We start from the raw sequence: 21,385 nt of genomic DNA on the forward strand, positions 1-21,385 counted from the left end.
GTCGGTGCGGGGATCACACTGATGTCGGTGCGGCTGGGGATCACACTGGTGTCGGTGCGGGGATCACACTGGTGTCGGTGCGGGGATCACACTGATGTCGGTACGGGGATCACACTGGTGTCGGTGCGGGGATCACACTGGTGTGATCCTGTGGGGATATGTGACAGTATGGGGGCTGTGACAGTAATATTTTTCCCCAATGCTGCCCAATAGTCGCGTGAGATGAGAGGCGCAGCAGTGTAATGTGAGGACGGAGGATGCGGCGAGCGTCACGTGCAGCTCTCTGGTCTCCTCAGTAGCGGCTCCGCCTGAGGAAGTGGCCCGGAAGGAGAGATCAGCAGGCGCGAGGAGGAGTCTCCGGTGTTTGCACTTTGCTGGCTGCTGCTGACTCAGACATGGGGCTCCTGAGCACAGGACCCGGCTGAGCGGTGGACAGTACCCAGCTGCCGCCGCACCATGAGGACGTGGGGAAGCGACAGCGACGAGGACAGGAGCCCTCTGCTAGGAGAACCGGCGACCGGCAGCATCCAGCGCAGCCCTCCTGCCCGAGGTATGGGGTCAGCTGACTGACACGTGACTGTGTGTACATGTTCATGCAGTGTGTGTATGTATTGTGTGTACGTGTTCATGCAGTGTGTGTATGTATTGTGTGTACGTGTTCATGCAGTGTGTGTATATGTATTGTGTGTACGTGTTCATGCAGTGTGTGTATATGTATTGTGTGTACGTGTTCATGCAGTGTGTGTATGTATTGTGTGTACGTGTTCATGCAGTGTGTGTATGTATTGTGTGTACGTGTTCATGCAGTGTGTGTGTATTGTGTGTACGTGTTCATGCAGTGTGTGTGTATTGTGTGTACGTGTTCATGCAGTGTGTATGTATTGTGTGTGCATGTTCATGCAGTGTGTGTATGTATTGTGTGTACATGTTCATGCAGTGTGTGTATGTATTGTGTGTACGTGTTCATGCAGTGTGTGTATATGTATTGTGTGTACGTGTTCATGCAGTGTGTGTATGTATTGTGTGTACGTGTTCATGCAGTGTGTGTGTATTGTGTGTACGTGTTCATGCAGTGTGTGTGTATTGTGTGTACGTGTTCATGCAGTGTGTATGTATTGTGTGTACGTGTTCATGCAGTGTGTATGTATTGTGTGTACGTGTTCATGCAGTGTGTATGTGTTGTGTGTACGTGTTCATGCAGTGTGTGTGTATGTGTTGTGTGTACGTGTTCATGCAGTGTGTATGTATTGTGTGTACGTGTTCATGCAGTGTGTATATGTGTTGTGTGTACGTGTTCATGCAGTGTGTGCATGTACCAGGGCCAGACACATCATTAGTGCGGGCACGGGGCACCTCCAGGTGGATGTCTGCAGTGGGATGGGCTATTGACCTGTAGCGGGCCCATGTATTGTTCTCGCACAGTGCCTTCTTCTGTCCGCCAGTGACATGTATCCATAAAGTGTGTAATATCTGCTGATTTGCATGTTTGCTCCTGTCACATTGTGTAATTGCTTCCTCATTCTGTAGCTCCCTGGATCCTCCACGTTGGCACTTTGGCTTTTGGGTCACCTGCTGGTCTCCTGGCATAAGTAATGTCATGTGACGACTGATTGGCTGCAGCCATCATGTGACATTGTCTTTGATAGGAGACCGGTGGGAAACATGAAAGCCAATGCAGAGGAGCGGCAGTGATCCAGGGGGCGAGTGCAGGTTTTCTATATTCCTTCCCTAACCTTGGACTATACCGGACACGTTCTCCAGTAGGTGAGACCCCCATTACTCGTGTAGTTTGAGACTTGTTACTGGGTTATGTACCATAACAGCGGGGCGGTCCTTGATGACGTGGAGGTGCTCATGTCTACCCTTCCTCCAGAACCTGCATAGACCACAATAAGAATCTGATTGGTTGCAATGATGGGGTCTTTTTGCGGTAAGGTACAACACAGTGGTCTAAAGAAATGTTGCCCAATCACTTGATTTTGCAGGTGAACAGCTGGCAAATCATCCATGAAACCGTGCGGCAGCCGGTGGTCCGTATGAGGAGCCGATTGTGCCCGCCATTATCGGTAATCAGCACTGTAGCCATTCCTGTGTGTTGGAGGGATGGGCTGCGGACTAATTGGCCTCATTATGGCTTTACTTGGGGAGATACTTTTATGGCTATTAGAATATGGAATTTTGTGCATATTTCTTCAAATCTCAGTATAAAGGTCCATGTATATTGTGCCACACAGTAAAGGTATCTATTTGCTTCATTATGTCCCTTCTGTACAAATCCTGTGTAAACAATGTAGCCTCTTCCATAGCCCGCAGTATTCTGGAGCTTCTCTCCTGTCACTGAATTTCATCAAGAGAGAATCCGACCCACAATCCAGGATTCCAGTAACGATAGGTCAGAATTAGGGTTTTATTTAGAATGCAAGCATCTACTAATCCGACGTGTGAAGAGTGGCGACAGGTCGTTCTCTAGGGTATGTTCACATGCAGCAGTTTTTGTTGCCTTTTTTTTCAGTACCAGCAAAAGCTCCAAGATTCCTGAAATCTCATGCACACACTTGTTGTTTGTTTTTTTTCTGACTGAATTTGAGCACCGCAGCGGTTTTAAAATCTGTAGAATGTCACTTCTTTCAGCGTTTTTGCAGCATTTTTCACCCATAGAAATGTGACATTGCAAAAAATGCAACAAACGGGTCTTGCAGCAATTTTTGCTCCGTTTTGTTTTAAACGTGTACTATAGACAAATCATTCATGTAATCTGCACCGGAAACACAGCAAAGCCAAGAAATCTGTTTTTCGGGGTCGCGTTAAACGTCCCCGCTCTCACAGATCCCCGATCTGCGAGAGCGGGGAACGGACCTCGGGCGCGCCGCGGACGCTGCAAGCAGCGTCCGAGGCGCGCTACAAAAGAACGGCACATCGCTAGCGCGTGCCGAAAATGACACGCGCTAGCAATGCGCTTTAACATTGCGGGCAATGGGAGCGCTAACGGACGCGTTGCACGGCGTTAATTTCGCCGTGCAACACTGTCCGCTAGCGCTCACATTAAAACGCAATGTGAACCTAGCCTTAGGCCGGTTTCAGGCGTCTCTGGTACGTGTAGTGACAAGTGACAGTTTTCTCACGTACCAGAGACACTGACACGTAGACCCATTCAAATGAATGGGTCTATGCACATGTCCGCAAGTTTTCACGGACCGTGTGTAAAACACGGAGACATGTCCGTTTTTTACCGCAATACGTCCCGTACGCGTGCACACGGAGAACCTTGCACACTGTCGTCCATGTGCACGGACGGCCACAGGAGAAACAGCTGTAAACACTGTTCCCCTGCGTGTGGTGCTGAAGCCGGCTGTCATCCGCTCTCCCCTGCTCGGCCGAAAGCAGCGCACGTGTGCCACACGGATGTACCATGTGAGTACACGGACATCTCCGGTACTGGAAATATCTGGACGTGTGAAACCGGCCTCAGGGAAACTGCACTGTGTGAACAAGTATCTCTCCAAATCCTCCATTTTACATAAAAAAAACAGCAAAACCCAAATGCAGAAAACATTTTTCTTTAACATCTTTTTATAGCCATATTCCGATAAAAGACATACTCTGAAGTGCAGCAACAGAAAACAAAATATTCACCCCAACAATGATCGAGTCCTATAGAAGATCCTCGTCCCTTACAAACATGATACAGAGGAGGAAAATAGAGATGCAGTTGGCGGGAAGAATGTATAACACAACACGCCATCTTGATACAACGTTTCGGAGACATGCCCCTACCCCAGGGGACCCAAATCTACATGGATTAGGAAATGTTCACATGGATTTTTTTTTTAAAATATGGATTTTAAAGCAGAACTGCTTCAAAATATGTCAAAAAATTAAAAAAGAATGAGGAAGTGGCTTTTGATGTGGATTAGTTTCAATATTCAACCAAAACAACTAAGGCCAAGTTCAATCGCAGCATTTTTTTCTACAGCAAAAAAAAGACATTGCGTTAGCGCAACCCGCTAGCGCTTAGCGCTAAACGGGTTGCACTAACGCAGTGTGACCCCAGCCTTAGAATGCAGTTGATGGTCTTTACATACCTTTGTGAACACAAAATCTGTGTGTGTGTGTATGTATATATATATATATATATATATATATATATATATATATATATATATATATATATATATATATATATACACACCGTATATACTCGAGTATAAGCCGAGATTTTTGGGCTGAAAGTGCCCCTCTCGGCTTATACTCGAGTCACGGTCTGTGGCAGGGTCGGCGGGTGAGGGGGAGAGGGCGCTGAGGCATACTTACCTAGTCCCAGCGATCCTGGTGCTCCCCCTGCCTGTCACACTGTCTTCGGGTGCCGCAGCTCTTCCCCTGTTCAGCGGTCACATAGGACCGCTCATTAAAGAAATGAATATGGACTCCACTCCCATATGGGTGGAGCGACATATTCATTCCTCTGAGCGGTGCCAGTGACCGCTGACAGGAAGAGCTGCGGCACCCGAAGACCGTGTGACAGGCAGGGGCAGCGTCAGGAGCGCCGGGACTAGGTGAGTATTTTATATTCACCTGTCCGCGTTCCACACGCCGGGCGCCGCTCCATCTTCCCGGCGTCTCTCCGCACTGACTGTGCAGGTCAGAGGGCGCGATGACGCATATAGTGTGCGCGGCGCCCTCTGCCTGATCAGTCAGTGCAGAGAGACGCCGGGACGAGACGCCGGGAGCTGCAAGCAAGAGAGGTGAGTATGGCATTTTTTTTTTTTATTATTGCAGCAGCAGCAATGGCACAGCTTTATATGGAGCATCTATGGGGCAAAAATGAATGGTGCAGAGCACTATATGGCACAGCTATGGGGCAAGAATGAACGGTGCAGAGCACTATATGGCACAGCTATGGGGCAAGAATGAACGGTGCAGAGCACTATATGGCACAGCTATGGGGCAAGAATGAACGGTGCAGAGCACTATATGGCACAGCTATGGGACAAGAATGAATGGTGCAGAGCACTATATGGCACAGCTATGGGACAATAATGAACGGTGCAGAGCACTATATGGCACAGCTATGGGACAAGAATGAACGGTGCAGAGCACTATATGACACAGCTATGGGACAATAATGAACGGTGCAGAGCACTATATGGCACAGCTATGGGACAAGAATGAACGGTGCAGAGCACTATATGGCACAGCTATGGGACAAGAATGAATGGTGCAGAGCACTATATGGCACAGCTATGGGACAAGAATGAATGGTGCAGAGCACTATATGGCACAGCTATGGGGCAAGAATGAACGGTGCAGAGCACTATGTGGCACAGCTATGGGACAAAAATGAACGGTGCAGAGCACTATATGGCACAGCTATGGGACAATAATGAACGGTGCAGAGCACTATATGGCACAGCTATGGGGCAACAATGACTGGTGCAGAGCACTATATGGCACAGCTATGGGGCAAGAATGAACGGTGCAGAGCACTATATGGCACAGCTATGGGACAATAATGAACGGTGCAGAGCACTATGTGGCACAGCTATGGGACAAAAATGAACGGTGCAGAGCACTATATGGCACAGCTATGGGACAATAATGAACGGTGCAGAGCACTATATGGCACAGCTATGGGGCAACAATGACTGGTGCAGAGCACTATATGGCACAGCTGTGGGGCAATAATGAACGGTGCAGAGCACTATATGGCACAGCTATGGGACAATAATGAACGGTGCAGAGCACTATATGGCACAGCTATGGGGCAAGAATGAACGGTGCAGAGCACTATGTGGCACAGCTATGGGACAAAAATGAACGGTGCAGAGCACTATATGGCACAGCTATGGGACAATAATGAACGGTGCAGAGCACTATATGGCACAGCTATGGGGCAATAATGAACGGTGCAGAGCACTATATGGCACAGCTATGGGGCAATAATGAACGGTATGGAGCATCTATTTTTATTTTTGAAATTCACCGGTAGCTGCTGCATTTCCTACCCTAGGCTTATACTCGAGTATGTGTGTGTGTGTATATTATTATTAGATAGGCCATGCCCACAACAAGCAAAAACACTGGGCACAGATCAGTCTTCAGATTTTGCTGAAAAATCTGTGTAAAGCTTATGTAAATACTTATTCAGCTGTGAGCTTTTCTGTGTTTTTCACATATGGCACTCTGTGATGGTCTGTGGCATAGTTCACAATTCCGATTTTTTTTTTTTTTTTTTTTTTTTTTTTTTTTTTCGTTGGACCGAGCGGTCCGCACGAAAGATTGGAGACTCGTCTTATGTTGAGCTGAGTGTTGGATAAAACTCGCCAATGCAAGTGTATAGGACCGTGAAAAAGTCAGATGCTATCTGTGTGCTGTCTTTTCTTCACATACTGATAGAAGCTTGAGAAACCTCCATCAGTTTTTCTTTTTTTTTTTTTTTTTTACTTTTATTCAGTAGTGATGAGCGAACGTCCTCTGGTGTTATCTGAGCATGCTCGGGTGTTATCTGAGTATCTTGGGCGTGCTCGTATATTATGTTCGAGTCCCTGTGGTGCATGATTTGTGGCTGTTAGACAGTCGCAACATGCGGGGATTGCCTGTTTGTTAGGCAATCCCCACATGTCTAACAGCCACAAATCATGCAACTGCAGGGAGTAGAACATATTATACGAGCACGCCCAAGATACTCGGATAAGGGTAGTTTTGAGCTCTGCGGCACACGTAGTTTTGAGCTCTGCGGATTTTTCCGCAGCGGATTTGAGAAATCCTCAGGTAAAAGGCACTGTGTTTTACCTGCGGATTTACTGCTTATTTACTGCAGATTTTATGCGGATATCACCTGCGGTTATACACCTGCGGATTCCTATTATGGAGCAGGTGTAAAGCGCTGCGGAATCCGCACAAAGAATTTACATGCTGCGGAGTGTAACACGCAGCATTTCCGCTCGTTTTTTTCTGCAGCATGTGCACTGCGGATTGCGTTTTCCATAGGTTTACATGGTACTGTAAATTCATGGTAAACTGCTGCAGATCCGCTGTGGATCCGCAGCAAAATCCGCAACATGCTCGGATATCACCAGAGTACAATCACTCATCACCAGGGCCGTATTTGCCACTAGGCACTCGAGGGCACGTGCCTAGGGCGGCGACATGGCAGGAAGCGGCACCTGAGCAAGGATTTTTTTTTTTTAGTCCCGGGTCACAAACGCGACCGACCCGCCCCCCCGCCTCCGAGTCCCACCCACCCTCCTTGAAGACGATACTCACCTGCTCCAGCGATGCTTGGTCTCAGCGTCTGTAGCGCGTCCTGAGTGAGCGGTCATGTGCTACCGCTGATTAAGGTCATGAATATGCGAATATTCATGACCTTAATCAGCGGTACCACATGACCGCTCACTCAGGAAGAAGGCGATGCGGCGGGACAGAGCCAGAGGGATGTCGGCGGCGGGCGTGCGGTGTGTGGGACAGGCAGCTGACAGGTGAATATGGGGGGCGGGGGGATGAAGGAGGAAGGTAAGCCCGGCCGCCTGCGCCATGCAAGATGGCCCAGGAGAAGGAGAAGGGGAGGGGGTGGAGAGATGAGCCATGCATGGGGGGGGGGGGTGCTGGTGTTTATAGCACAGCAGCACTGTGTGAAAATGAAAGCTGAACTCTGATTGGTTGCTATGGGCAACAAAGCCCCATTTTCTCTTTTAGATGCTTTTGATAAATAAGACGCATTGAATTAGTAACCCTGGCGTGTCTCCAATCAGTGCGCCGCTACGTAACGTTAGTGGAGCATGCGCCATAGTGGTGCCTGATGGGCTTCACACACTGTTTCAGTGTTCTTCCCTATTGATATGAGACACGTTGCCCACTTCACAAGTTTCGCCTCCTTTTTCTCACACTACACAAGTTTTAGCAAAAAGTTGGATAAATATGGAGTCCATTGGCCCCGCTGCAAATATGCCCAATATTATGTACCGTAATTTGTTTTATGCAGCAAGTTATTTCTACTCCAGTACATCAAATCCGCAAATTATTGCAATATATACATATCCTATTGTGGACCCCCTATATTTTATTTATGGATATTGTTTAAAATCAATATTCAATACATTTTGCCGACTTTAGCCTGGTCTAAGCACAACCCTACCCGTACCTCTGAAACTGCAGGGGGGCTGAGCAGGGTCCCCTCAAATCAAAGTTTTGGGGCCAATTAATCTAAGCCCCCGTCCGAGTGCGATCCATCATGTGTGGCCATTATACAGTATACACATGTATAATGTGTGGCCATTATACAGTATGGAGCATCATGTGTGGCCCTTATACAGTATGGAGCATCATGTGTGGCCCTTATACAGTATGGAGCATCATGTATGGCCATTATACAGTATGGAGCATCATGTGTGGCCACTATACAGTATGGAACATCATGTGTGGCCATTATACAGTATGGAACATCATGTGTGGCCATTATACAGTATGGAGCGCTATGTGTGGCCATTATACAGTATGGAGCGCTATGTGTAGCCATTATACAGTATGGAGTGCTATGTGTAGCCATTATACAGTATGGAGCACTATGTGGCCATTATACAGTATGGAGCACTGCGTAGCCATTATACAGTATGGAGCACTGCGTGGCCATATTTTTGGGGGCTTTAATGTATATGAAACCGTGTGATCAGCAGTGCTAAATGGGTGTGGTTGGGACTTGGATATGGGTGTGACTAGTTGTGAAATGGGTGTGGTCAACCTTTAGACCTTTTTCCCTTCAAAAGTTGGGAGGTATGGCACCACATTTCCCAGATCACAGCAAGTACCGCAAATCCCATAGGGAATGAATGAGACCAAACACAGTGTTGCCCGTAAGTGATCCATTACGTGGCAGATGCAGAAAAACTGCCCGATCTGCTACAAAAGGCTACTTTCACATCAGCGATTCTTGACAAAGTCACTGCTGATAGTGTCATACTCTCCAATGGGGGAGGCAGCACTAAAAGTGCCTAGGGCAGCAGAAACTCTAAATACGGCCCTGCTCATCACTATCATTCAAGAAAAAACGATGAAAAATTTGACCTATCTCCATTTTTTAAAAATGACACACTGACTAAACTCTGATCAAAAACACTGGTGAAACTTGGACCTTTTTTTAAAAAAAATCCCTGACGTGATTGAGCACGAACAGTGAAGATTAGCAACAGAAATGAATTTGCCGCAGATTTTCAAAGTTTCACAGCAGGTTATTTTCTGTGTTAAAAATTTTAAAAGGAAAAAAAGATATTTGTTCATGTCTCATCTGAAAGGCTGTAAATGGAATCGGCTGTGAGTTTTCCGTGCACAAATCCAAAGTGAATATCCAAATCTACAGCAATCCGGCCACATGTTAAAACAGTATAACGTTGCTTTTACATTTTTGTAAGTTTCACAACCATGTTAACAACTGAAAGCTGCTTAAAAAGGAAATAGTGCAAAGAATAACTAGTAATCAGTTGTGTCAAGTGTGGAGTCTGCTTTCATCAACTGTCCCATAAAGAATGAAGGAGTGCATGCTCCATTTTGTCCCAATCATAAGTGGCTCTTCGGAGCTTCATTCTCGGGATCTGTGGGGGGATCCAGCAGTTGGACCCCCAGTGAACAGGATGATGTTCTCCATGCTATTCATAGGGGATAACTTTCAATCTTGATATAAACCCTTTAATTCGGGTCTTACAGACAACATTACATGCATGCTCATTCAGTGAATCATTGACCTTCGCTAATGATCGGTCGCAGCAGTCTCATCATATTTTTACAATTTCATGTTCTTGGGCTAGCGTGAAATCCTCAACAACTTGAGAACATGGAGCAAAGTGTTCTCTTGCACAAGAACGTTTTAGTGTTTATACAACCCAAAGCAAATAAGATCTGTTCCAAGCAGCAGGGAGGATCTCTACATTTCTATCTTACTTTAGCTGTAATGAGCAACAATTTTTTTTTTTTTTTTTTTACTGGGGTGTAGTATGTAGCCAATCTTCTTCATTAGTAATCATGATAATTACGGCACATAAAACTATATACTGTTCACATCAAGTTTCAGAGGAATTGTTGTTGTTTTTTATAAGGGGGGATATAGCAATTGTGATGGGGTTGTCAGAGTAGGTAGTGGTGAACCCCTTTAAGGCTAAATTACTGTATACAAATATAAATGGCTCTATAAAATAACTATTAAACTCTATATATTGTGCAGTTTACAGATTGACGTTAAATCTCTGTTAGGCCATGTTCACACCATCCTTTTTTTAATGCGGAACCGCCGCGATTTTGCCGCTGCGGGTCCGCAGCTGTTTTCCATGCACCCTATGGAAAAAAGGAATGCTGTGCCCACATTGCGGAAAATCGCGAAAAAAGCCGCGCTGAATAGCCGCGGTAAAAAAGAAGTACCATGTCACTTCTTTTTGCGGAACTGCAGCGGTTCTGCACCCATAGACCTCCATTGTGAGGTCAAACCCGCAGTAAAACCCGCAGATGAAAAAAATATCTGCGGGTTTTCTGCGGTTTGTGGTGCAGAACCACTGCAGTGTGGCTGCCCCCCCCGTGCTCCGACGCCCCCCCCCCCCCGTGCCCTCATCTCCCCCCCTTATACTTACCCGGCCTCCCGGTGTCCGTCCGGCCGTCTTCTCCCTGGGCGCCGCCATCTTGCAAAATGGCAGGCGCATGCGCAGTGCGCCCGCCGGCAGATTCGTTCCAAAGTGCATTTTGATCACTGAGATAGGTTATATCTCAGTGATCAAAATAAAAAAAATAGTAAATGACCCCCCCCCTTTGTCACCCCCATAGGTAGGGACAATAAAAAAATAAAGATTTTTTTTTTTTTTTTTACTACGGTTAGAGTAGGGTTAGGGTATTTTCAGCCATTTTAACCCTAAAAAACTTCCTTTCATGAAATCCCGTCTCCACTATGCGGTAAAACACGGAAGCGGCAGACCGGCGTAAACGGACATGCGGCGCGTCTTTTCAGAACGCAGCATGTTTGTTTACAAAGCGGCGACGCTCCGTCGCCGCGCCATATATTTACCATATCTTTTAAAAAAAATATTTACCATAGACTATCATTAGATGCGATTTTATCGCATCTAATGATTAGTCACATGCGTAGAAACTGCGTTAAAGCAGCTTGCTACGCATGTCTGCCGGCTCACCTCTCCTTCCCCCGGAAGTCCCTCGTCCACTGCAGTTCTCGCAATAACTTATGTTATCGCAAGAACTGCCAAGCACGTGACAGGGACTTATCTCCGGTCACTAGTCTGGTTCTCGCAAACAGCTGATCAGCTGTTTGCGAGAACGCTGTAGTGTAGTTGATTATCTCCGGCGATCATCTACTGGCTCTGCTACATCTAGATGTCAGGCATCCAGATGTAGCAGAGCCGGACTGCTCTACACTGTGTGCACATACAACATACAGCATGCACCATGCAACATACACCATGCAACATGCGACGACATGCAACATGCGATGACATGCTGCAACATGCAACGTGTGACGGCATGCAACATACGACGACATGCGGCAACATGCGACAACATACAACATGCGTCATGCGACTTGCACCGTACAACATGCAACATACACCATACAACACATACATACAGTACATACATACAACATACATATAGACATACAGTACATTAAACATAGAGTACATACTCACCATCACTTGTCACTTTGATCCCCGAAGCCATTGTCGCCTGTAAAAAAAATATTAAAATAATAAACAATATACTTCCTGATCCACAGAAATCCAATTAAAACGAGTGTCCCACGATGATCTCCCATGGAGAGCAGCAGCATCAGCTGATGCGACCGCTCTCCAGGGGCTCCAGGAATACAATGGAGGGTATCCTTCCACAATGTATTCCTCACAATGTGTGTGAGAAAGTTCCCACGCAGCAATTGCCATAAAGTGAGACCAGTGAACTAGAGTAACCTCTCAGTGATGCACTGCAGGAGCCATTGTCTCCTGTCAGTGGAGTCCTATAGAGCAGTGACATCACCCGATGTCACTGTTCTATAGGGGAGATCGTCGTGGGACACTCGTTATTAATTGGACTGCGTCGGACAGGGAGTATACGGTTTATTATTTTACGTTTTTTTGCAGGCGATCGAGTATGGTAAGAATGGTGAAATTAAGAATAATAAAATACTTTTTTCTGGCTGTGTCTTTATTTATTTTTAACACTTTCACTACTCTAGGATTAATAATGGATAGGCATCTTATTGGCGCCTCTCCATTATTAACCCTGCTTAATGTCACCTTACAATAGCAAGGTGACATTAACCCCTTATTACACCATGTCCCACCACTACACAGGAGTGGGAAGAGAGGGGCTAAGTGCCGGAATTGGCGCATCTTACAGATGCGCCATTTCTGGGGCAGCTGTGGGCTGGTATTTGTAGCCAGGGGGAAGGGCAATATCCATGGCCCCTCTCTAGGCTATGAATATCAGCCCGCAGCTGTCTGCATAGCCTTTCTGGCTATTTTAATAGCCAGTAAAGGCTACGCAGACAGCTGCGAGCTGATATTCATAGCCAGGGAGGGGCCATGGGTATTACCCCCTTCCCAGGCTATAAATATTGGCCCCCGGCTGTCGGATTTCCCCCTCTGGCCCAGAAAATTGCGTGAGAGCCCACGACATTTTTTTCCAATTATTTATTTATTTTTTTTTAATTGTTCATTCATAAACATCGGCCTTGCTATTATATATCTACTAGATAGTGGCCCGATTCTAACGCATCGGGTATTCTAGATGTTCTGTCTTCCTCCACGTAGGATGCTGTGTGGATTCCAACATACGGCTAAACCTTCATCCACATCCCAGTAAACAGACTGTGTTGATGCTTAAGTCTTATTTATTAGGGTGATGATAACCAAAACTATAACGTTGAACAACAATGGTGGACAGTATTCATAGTAGATGATCGAATAGTGAATGATGTTGATGTACAAAGTGGATGTTCAGTGAATAATCATAGTGGATGACTGATCATAGTGGATGACTGGTGAAAAACTGTAAAGAATAACAGCATTTCAGTATATGCACATACAGGGTGCAATCACATAAATAACTGGGACATAACAGCAAGAATTATACAGAGTGCATTACACAGTAATTCTAACAGCACTGCCCTATTCTATACAAGATTGCATCTATCTAAATGCAGAGTACACATTAACCTAACTGCAAGCTGCAAAGCACATCTGCCTAACTATATCTGACTATAGGAGCTGCATAAGGCTTAAATACTAACACAAACATAAGATGCATTAAACCTTTATAAACGTACCGAGATCCGTTAGGACAGGGGTAAGAAAGTAAGTGAGACAGGAGCACGTGTGCCTCTCTGCAGATCTGAGGAAAAATGGCTACTGAAGCTTGTCTTCACAAGAAGAATGTGGGCGGAACTAACCCATAAGACATTGCTCTTAGGAGGGAAAGGTTGGTAAATAACATGAAAAGTAGGCAACTGATGACCTCCAGTGGCCACAACTTGAATAACATGATAATTAACTCTGCACATTAAGATGGGCAGAACACTAGAATATGTGTGTACTTTATTTACGAAGTTGTGTTTAAATCCCGCTGCAATATCGGTGATTGGTCGCGGCCGGCCGCGATCAGCAAAGCGTGGTTTAAATCCCGCACCAATTCACGGCCTGACTGCACCTGTTGCTGATTGGTCGCGAGCGGCTGGCGCGACCAATCAGCAACGTGGGATTTCCGTTACAGACAAACAGACCCTTAGACGAATATAGATAGATATAGATATAGATAGATAGATATAGATATATATATATATATATATATATATATATATATATATATATATATATATATATATATATATATATATATATATATATATATATATATATATATATATATATTGTAGCATGGCTAAAGGGTTTGTAGTCGATGGGAGGTATGTGCCACATAAGTGCCTGGTTGCTGTAATGTAGCCCGGAGTATTCCTTTCTTGCACATAATCTTGTATATGTGTTTCAGGACCTGTGGTAATGTCAGACCACATGGCTAATCATGTGATGGGTTACTGGGTGGGGTTAGCTCTTTATAAGACTGGCTAATCCTTTACACAGCAGATATGTGTGGAGGTGAAACCCTCCTGAGTGTGTTACGGCTTCAGGACTGAGCCGGATGAACTGGACACTTGCTTTTCTTTGCCTGAACCAAAGGCCCATTTTGCTTTCTGTTATTTGCCACATGGTTTATGAAGCAATAAACCCAGTGAACTTTAAAGGAACACGCCTCCTGAGTGTCAGCCGTCGCAGCTGAGTGAGTGAAATCCTTACAATTGGTGGTAGACGTGCGAGCAGCGATCCCAGCGGAGACGTGAGTTTATTTTTGAATGTCCTGGGTCAAGGCTGTTGCAAGCCAGCAAGCATTGCCGGAGAAAATGGAGGACCTGCTGAAACACTTGGTCCAGATGCAGTCACAGCAGGAGAAAAGGCAGAGCCAGCAGGAGCAAAGGCAGCAAGAGACCAACAGGCTGTTGATGCAGCAGATACAACAGAGCCAGCAGCAGATACAACAGAGCCAGCAGGAGCAACGGCAGCAGATGCAGCAAAACCAGCAGGAGCAACGGCAGCAGATGCAGCAGAGCCAGCAGGAGCATCAGCAGCAGATGCAGCTTCTGGCAACCGCCATCCAGGGCAAGGCAAGCGCCCCAACCCCAGGTTTGGCTGATGACACCCACGTCCGGAAGACGATAAGACGCGCATTGCAGAAAATGACTCCCGGGGATGATGTTGAGGCCTTCCTGACGGTGTTTGAGAGGGTCGCTGAGAGGGAAAAACTTCCGCCAGAGCAGTGGGCAGAGGTACTTGCGCCATACCTGACGGGAGAACCCCAGAAGGCGTACTATGATTTGACCTTGCAGGATGCCAAAGAGTATCACAAATTGAAAGCCGAGATTCTCGCACGTTTGGGGGTGACACTGACTGTCAGGGCACAGCGAGTTCACTCCTGGGGCTATCACCGGGACAAACCACCTCGTTCCCAAATGTTTGATCTGTTGCACCTGGTCCAGAAATGGCTACAGCCAGAATCCTCTGCGCCTGCACAGATGGTAGAACGGGTGATGATGGATCGGTTTGTCCATTCCCTCCCGAGGCCTATACAGTCTTGGGTTGCCCAGGGTGATCCCCAGAATGCCGACGAGCTGATCGGACTGTTTGAGAGATACCAAGGGTTGGAAGGCTCCTTCGGGAGGCAGCCCATGCCGTACTGGGGGTCCCAGAAGGCAGCTGAGTCCCAAAAAGGGGTGGTGCGTCCAAGGTCACAAAGGGCGGGGGAGGTGGTGCCCAAGGTCCCCACGGGTGATATGATTTGTTGGAAGTGCCACAAGCCAGGACACATAGCTGCCCGTTGTTCCCAAACCACTGAGCAGATGGACTGCAGCATGGGACGCCGTTGTTCATACTATGCGTATCCAGCCTGTAGTGTGAACTCTCCATCCAACGAGGGACCTCAAGCGTGTCCCGTAAAGGTGAACGGTCGAGCAGTAACGGCACTATTAGACTCGGGGAGCCTAGTGACCCTGGTGAGGGCCACTTTTCCTCTCCACCTGCTCCCAGGAAAGAAGGTCGGAGTGCGGTGCATACATGGTGATGCAAAGGACTACCCTATGGCCAGGGTGGACATTGAAACGGCATGTGGCACTGAGTCCCACATAGTCGGCGTGGTTCAGGACTTGTTGCACCCTATAATTATTGGCCGGGATTTCTGTTTGTTTTGGGATTTGTGGGGAAATGGTTCTGAGCTGCCTGGCAGGGAACCAGTGAACCCTGGAAGGGTATCGCCACACCCAGAGGCAGACAGTTTTCCTTTTTGTGTTCTGGTTGGGGATGAGGAGGAAGTATCCCCTACATCTGACATTCTGGAGTTAGAAGTTACCGGTGAAAATTTTGGGACTGCCCAACATAGGGACCCCACTCTGAGGGAAGCCTTTAATAATGTCACAGTTATTGACGGGGTGGTACAGGAGCCGGGGGCAGACACAAGATTTCCCCATTTTCTGTTGAGGGGGGAGTTGTTGTACCGTGTCACGAAAATACGGGAGGAGTTGGTAGAGCAGTTGATAGTGCCGGGTCCGTATAGACGGAAAGTGTTGGACATGGCCCATTCACACATCTTGGGTGGACACCTGGGGGTGGAAAAAACGCAGGAACGGGTTGTGCAGAGGTTCTATTGGCCTGGGTGTCACCGGGAAATAGTGAACTATTGCAGGTCCTGCCCTACATGTCAGCTAACTGCTCCTACTCCTCATTTCCGGAACCCCCTTGTGCCACTGCCCTTTATTGAGGTACCGTTCGAGAGAATTGCCATGGACTTGGTCGGTCCCTTAGTTAAATCAGCTCGGGGCCATCAGTATATATTAGTCATCCTGGACTATGCCACACGCTATCCTGAGGCAATTCCCTTGAGAAATTCTTCCTCAAAAAGCATAGCCCGCGAGTTGGTCCATGTCTTTTCCCGGACAGGTCTGCCAAAGGAGATCCTGACTGACCAGGGTACACCTTTCATGAGCAAGGTGATGAGGGAGTTATGCAAAGCCCTGAAGATCTCCCAGTTGAGGACCTCGGTGTACCATCCCCAGTCAGATGGCCTTGTTGAGAGGTTTAACAAGACACTAAAGAGCATGCTGAGAAAAGCTATAGAGAAAGACGGTAGAGACTGGGATTGTCTCTTACCCTATCTGATGTTTTCCATTCGTGAAGTTCCACAGGCCTCCACAGGGTTCTCACCGTTTGAGCTTCTATATGGCCGACATCCACGAGGACTCCTGGATATAGCCAAGGAAACCTGGGAGGCCGAAGTCACACCCCACAGAAGCGTCATTGAGCATGTGGCCCTGATGCACCAGAGGATTGCAAAGGTGATGCCTATCGTGAAAGAACACCTTCTCCAAGCACAAGAAGCTCAAGCCAGGGTCTACAACCGGTCTGCAAGAGTGAGGCAGTTCAATCCGGGAGACCGAGTTCTTGTGTTAGTTCCAACGGTGGAAAGCAAGTTCTTGGCCAAATGGCAAGGGCCATATGAGGTTGTCGAGAAACTTGGTGAGGTAAATTATAAAATTCACCAACCAGGAAGACGGAAACCATTCCAAGTTTACCATGTCAACCTCATCAAGCCATGGCAAGATAGAGAGCCGACAGCAACTCCGTCATTGTTAAGCAACCCAGAAGGTGAGGTTGGAGCGGTTACTATAGCAGAGACGCTATCAAAGACCCAGAAACAGCAGTGCCGGGAGTTACTCCAGAAAAACAGGGACCTGTTTTCAGAATTGCCAGGATACACGAAGGTCATAGAGCACGAGGTCCTAACAGAGCCACATGTGCGGGTGAATGTGAAACCTTATCGTATTCCTGAGGCTCGTCGAGAAGTTATCTCCAAGGAAGTGGAGCGTATGTTGAGGCTTGGGGTCATTGAGGAATCCAAGAGCGGTTGGTCGAGCCCAATTGTCCTGGTCCCAAAACCTGATGGAGAGTGGAGGTTTTGCAACGACTATCGGAAGTTGAATGAAGTCTCCAAGTTCGACGCTTATCCCATGCCCCGTATTGATGAGCTCATCGAAAGGCTTGGGCACGCCAGATATATATCCACCTTGGATTTGACAAAGGGGTATTGGCAGATCCCCATGGCACAGGAAGCCAAGGAGAAGACGGCCTTTTCGACACCTGATGGATGTTTCCAATATGCCCGGATGCCGTTTGGCCTACAGGGAGCTCCGGCGACCTTCCAGAGGGCTATGGATAGAGTCCTTGCACCCCATAAGGCCTACGCTGCTGCGTACCTAGATGATATCGTCATCTTTAGCCCGGACTGGGAGAGTCATCTGGAGAAAGTCCAAGCGGTGTTGGATGCTATAAGAGAGGCCGGATTTACTATAAACCCGAAGAAGTGCGCCTTGGGTAAAGAAGAAGCTAAGTACCTTGGATACATAGTGGGTCATGGAGAAATAAAACCCCAAATCAATAAAGTGGAGGCAATCCAAACATGGCCAAAACCAGTTTCCAAGAAACAAGTTAAAGCCTTCCTGGGAATCGTGGGATATTACAGGAGGTTCATCCCAAACTTCGCCACGATGGCTGCGCCTCTGACTGACCTGCTAAAAGGGACAAAATCAGTAATGGTTAAGTGGTCCGAAGAAACAGAGTCAGCCTTCCAAGAAATGAAAAACGCTTTGTGTAAGCAACCCGTTCTGATGGCCCCAAACTTCAAGAAAGAGTTTATTCTTCAGACAGATGCCTCAGATGTTGGGGTGGGAGCAGTCCTTTCCCAAGAACTACATGGGGAGGAGCATCCTGTTCTCTATCTGAGTAGGAAGCTGTCCTCATCTGAAAAGAACTACTCAGTCGTTGAGAAGGAGTGCTTGGCCATAAGATGGGCAGTGGACACATTGCGGTACTATCTGCTGGGACGTAAATTTAGACTGGTATCTGACCATGCCCCGCTTAGGTGGATGAGAGAAACGAAAGGAAGAAATGCTAGAGTCACCCGTTGGTTCTTAGCCCTGCAGGACTTCAGTTTCCATGTGGAACATAGGGCCGGAAAGCTGCACGGTAATGCGGATGCCCTATCAAGAATCCCTTGTTTAGTGGGGGAAAGTGCCAAGCCCCACGGCTTTAGGCAGAGGGGGGAGGTATGTAGCATGGCTAAAGGGTTTGTAGTCGATGGGAGGTATGTGCCACATAAGTGCCTGGTTGCTGTAATGTAGCCCGGAGTATTCCTTTCTTGCACATAATCTTGTATATGTGTTTCAGGACCTGTGGTAATGTCAGACCACATGGCTAATCATGTGATGGGTTACTGGGTGGGGTTAGCTCTTTATAAGACTGGCTAATCCTTTACACAGCAGATATGTGTGGAGGTGAAACCCTCCTGAGTGTGTTACGGCTTCAGGACTGAGCCGGATGAACTGGACACTTGCTTTTCTTTGCCTGAACCAAAGGCCCATTTTGCTTTCTGTTATTTGCCACATGGTTTATGAAGCAATAAACCCAGTGAACTTTAAAGGAACACGTCTCCTGAGTGTCAGCCGTCGCAGCTGAGTGAGTGAAATCCTTACAATATATATATGTATATATACATATACACTAGATGGGGGCTCAATTCTAACGCATTGGGTATTCTAGTAGTATATAGCACAGCCACGTAGTATATAGCACAGCCATGTAGTATATAGCACAGTGAGGTAGTAAATAACACAGCCCACGCAGTAGATAACACAGCCCGCGTAGTATCTTACACAGCCCGCGTAGTATCTAACACAGCCCGCGTAGTATCTAACACAGCCCACGTAGTATCTAACACAGCCCACGTAGTATCTAACACAGCCCACGTAGTATCTAACACAGCCCACGTAATATATAGCAATGTGGGCACCATATCCCTGTTAAAAAAAAAGAATTAAAATAAAAAATAGTTCTATACTCACCCTCCGTCGGCCCCCGGATCCAGGCGAGGCGTTTACTGATACTCCTCGCGACGCTCCGATCCCAAGAGTGCATTGCAGTCTCGCAAGATGAGAGACCGCAATGCATGGACCAGTCTCCAGAGCGTCGCGAGGAGCGGGAAAGGCCTCAGCTGGATCCAGGGGCTGACGGAGGGTGAGTATATAATGTTTTTTTTATTATTTTTAACATTAGATCTTTTTACTATTGATGCTGCATAGGCAGCATCAATAGTAAAAAAGTTGGTCACACAGGGTTAATAGCAGCGTTAACGGAGTGCGTTACACCGCGGCATAGCCCGGTCCGTTAACGCTGCCATTAACCCTGTGTGAGCGCTGACTGGAGGGGGCACTGACTGCAGGGGAGTAGGGAGCGGCCATTTCACCGCCAGACTGTGCCCGTTGCTGATTGGTCGTGGCCGTTTTGCAGCGACCAATCAGCGACTTGGGATTTCCGTGACAGACAGACAGAATAAAGATACATAGATATACTAAACATCGGGCTTGGTATTATCTATCTATTATCTATCTATCATCTATCTAGCTATCTATAGATATATCTATCGATAGATATATTTATAGATAATAGATACAATAGATCTATCTATTAACTATCATCTATCTATCTATCATCTGTCTGTGTGTGTAAACATTATTCTTCAATGAAGTATGTAAATGAAGAGGTTGGACAAGAAATGACATCACCGTGGCGCAGTGGTTAGTACTGCAGCCTTGCAGCGCTGGAGTCCTGGCAGAGGCGTAGCTAGGGTTTCAGCTTAGGGGCGGCGAAAAATCTGTGTGGGCCCCTAACGAGGTACCCCTGACTACAGCTACATGGTGCACCCTAATTATGAGCATAGGGGAATATCAGCAGTTGACCGCACTGTGAGTGAAAATACATCTACGGTATACAAAAATAAACACTGATACTATTATATGAGGACCATGTATTGGTAGCCATATATTGGTAGATACCAGTCCTATAGACCATATAAGAGATCACAGCACAGTTATAGATAATAACTTACAGATGACGTTCTTTCTGATGGAATCGTTCACTTTTCTCGTCTTTCCCATCTGGCCCAGACCGACATGACAACTTCTCCACCCAGGACTCGTCTGCAGAAATTATGATGTAAAGGCACAGATGATTGGCCTCGGGGAGACCAAAACATCCAACACCGCGGAGACGCCATCACGTGTTTCTCAACGCAGTGATTCCAGAACACTGCCCCCATCCCTTATGGGAATTATATGCATCTGCAGAAATTATGATGACACATCAGACTTCTCACATTTCCAGCCCTGTCCCCATCTATCCCCAACCTGCACAAACTCCTCATTCTGCTGATACCCCAATACTGAGCCGCTGCTGCCATATGTGTCCTACAGCACCTGCTGTGTGGTACAATAATGGTGCTGCCCCACATAGTAATGCCACCACTGTGCCCCTTACACAGTAATAATGACTCTTTTGTGCTCTCTAGATAATAAAATTCACCCCTAGAAAACATTAATGCCCTGTGCTACTGCCCGTCTACATTTTGTCCCTAAAAAGTAGTAATATCACACATGAAATTTTGATGGTCTCAGTGCTCTGAGTGCCCATATAACAATAATGTTTAAGTTCCCACTTAACATTTAATAATGTCCCCTAAGTAGCCTCCGTGTACAGCTTGACTATACACAGTATGGTGAGCCCACAGCTTTCCTATGCACAGTATAATTCCCCCACAGCTCCCCTATACACAATATTTTGAACCCACAGCCCCCCTACAGACAGCATGATGTCACCACTGCTCCCCTATACACAGTATGATGAGCCCACAGCTTCCCTATACACAGTATAATGCCCCCACAGCTCCCCTATACACAATAGGATGATCCCACAGCTCC

At 46.9% G+C, this 21,385-nt stretch overlaps 1 protein-coding gene across 1 annotated transcript in view; it reads left to right on the top strand.

The window, feature by feature from the left end:
* Nucleotides 1-322: 322 nt before the first annotated feature.
* The window catches only part of SLC17A5 (solute carrier family 17 member 5), a 75,888-nt gene continuing 54,825 nt past the window's right edge, over nt 323-21,385 (top strand). Inside the window, exon 1 of the mRNA XM_069726557.1 lies at nt 323-550. Within this exon, the coding sequence (XP_069582658.1) occupies nt 457-550 (94 nt within the window). The 5' untranslated portion in view covers nt 323-456. The remainder of the gene's footprint in view (nt 551-21,385) is intronic.

This window comes from Ranitomeya imitator, chromosome 5 (genome assembly GCF_032444005.1).
Source record: "Ranitomeya imitator isolate aRanImi1 chromosome 5, aRanImi1.pri, whole genome shotgun sequence".
Taxonomy (NCBI): domain Eukaryota; kingdom Metazoa; phylum Chordata; class Amphibia; order Anura; family Dendrobatidae; genus Ranitomeya; species Ranitomeya imitator.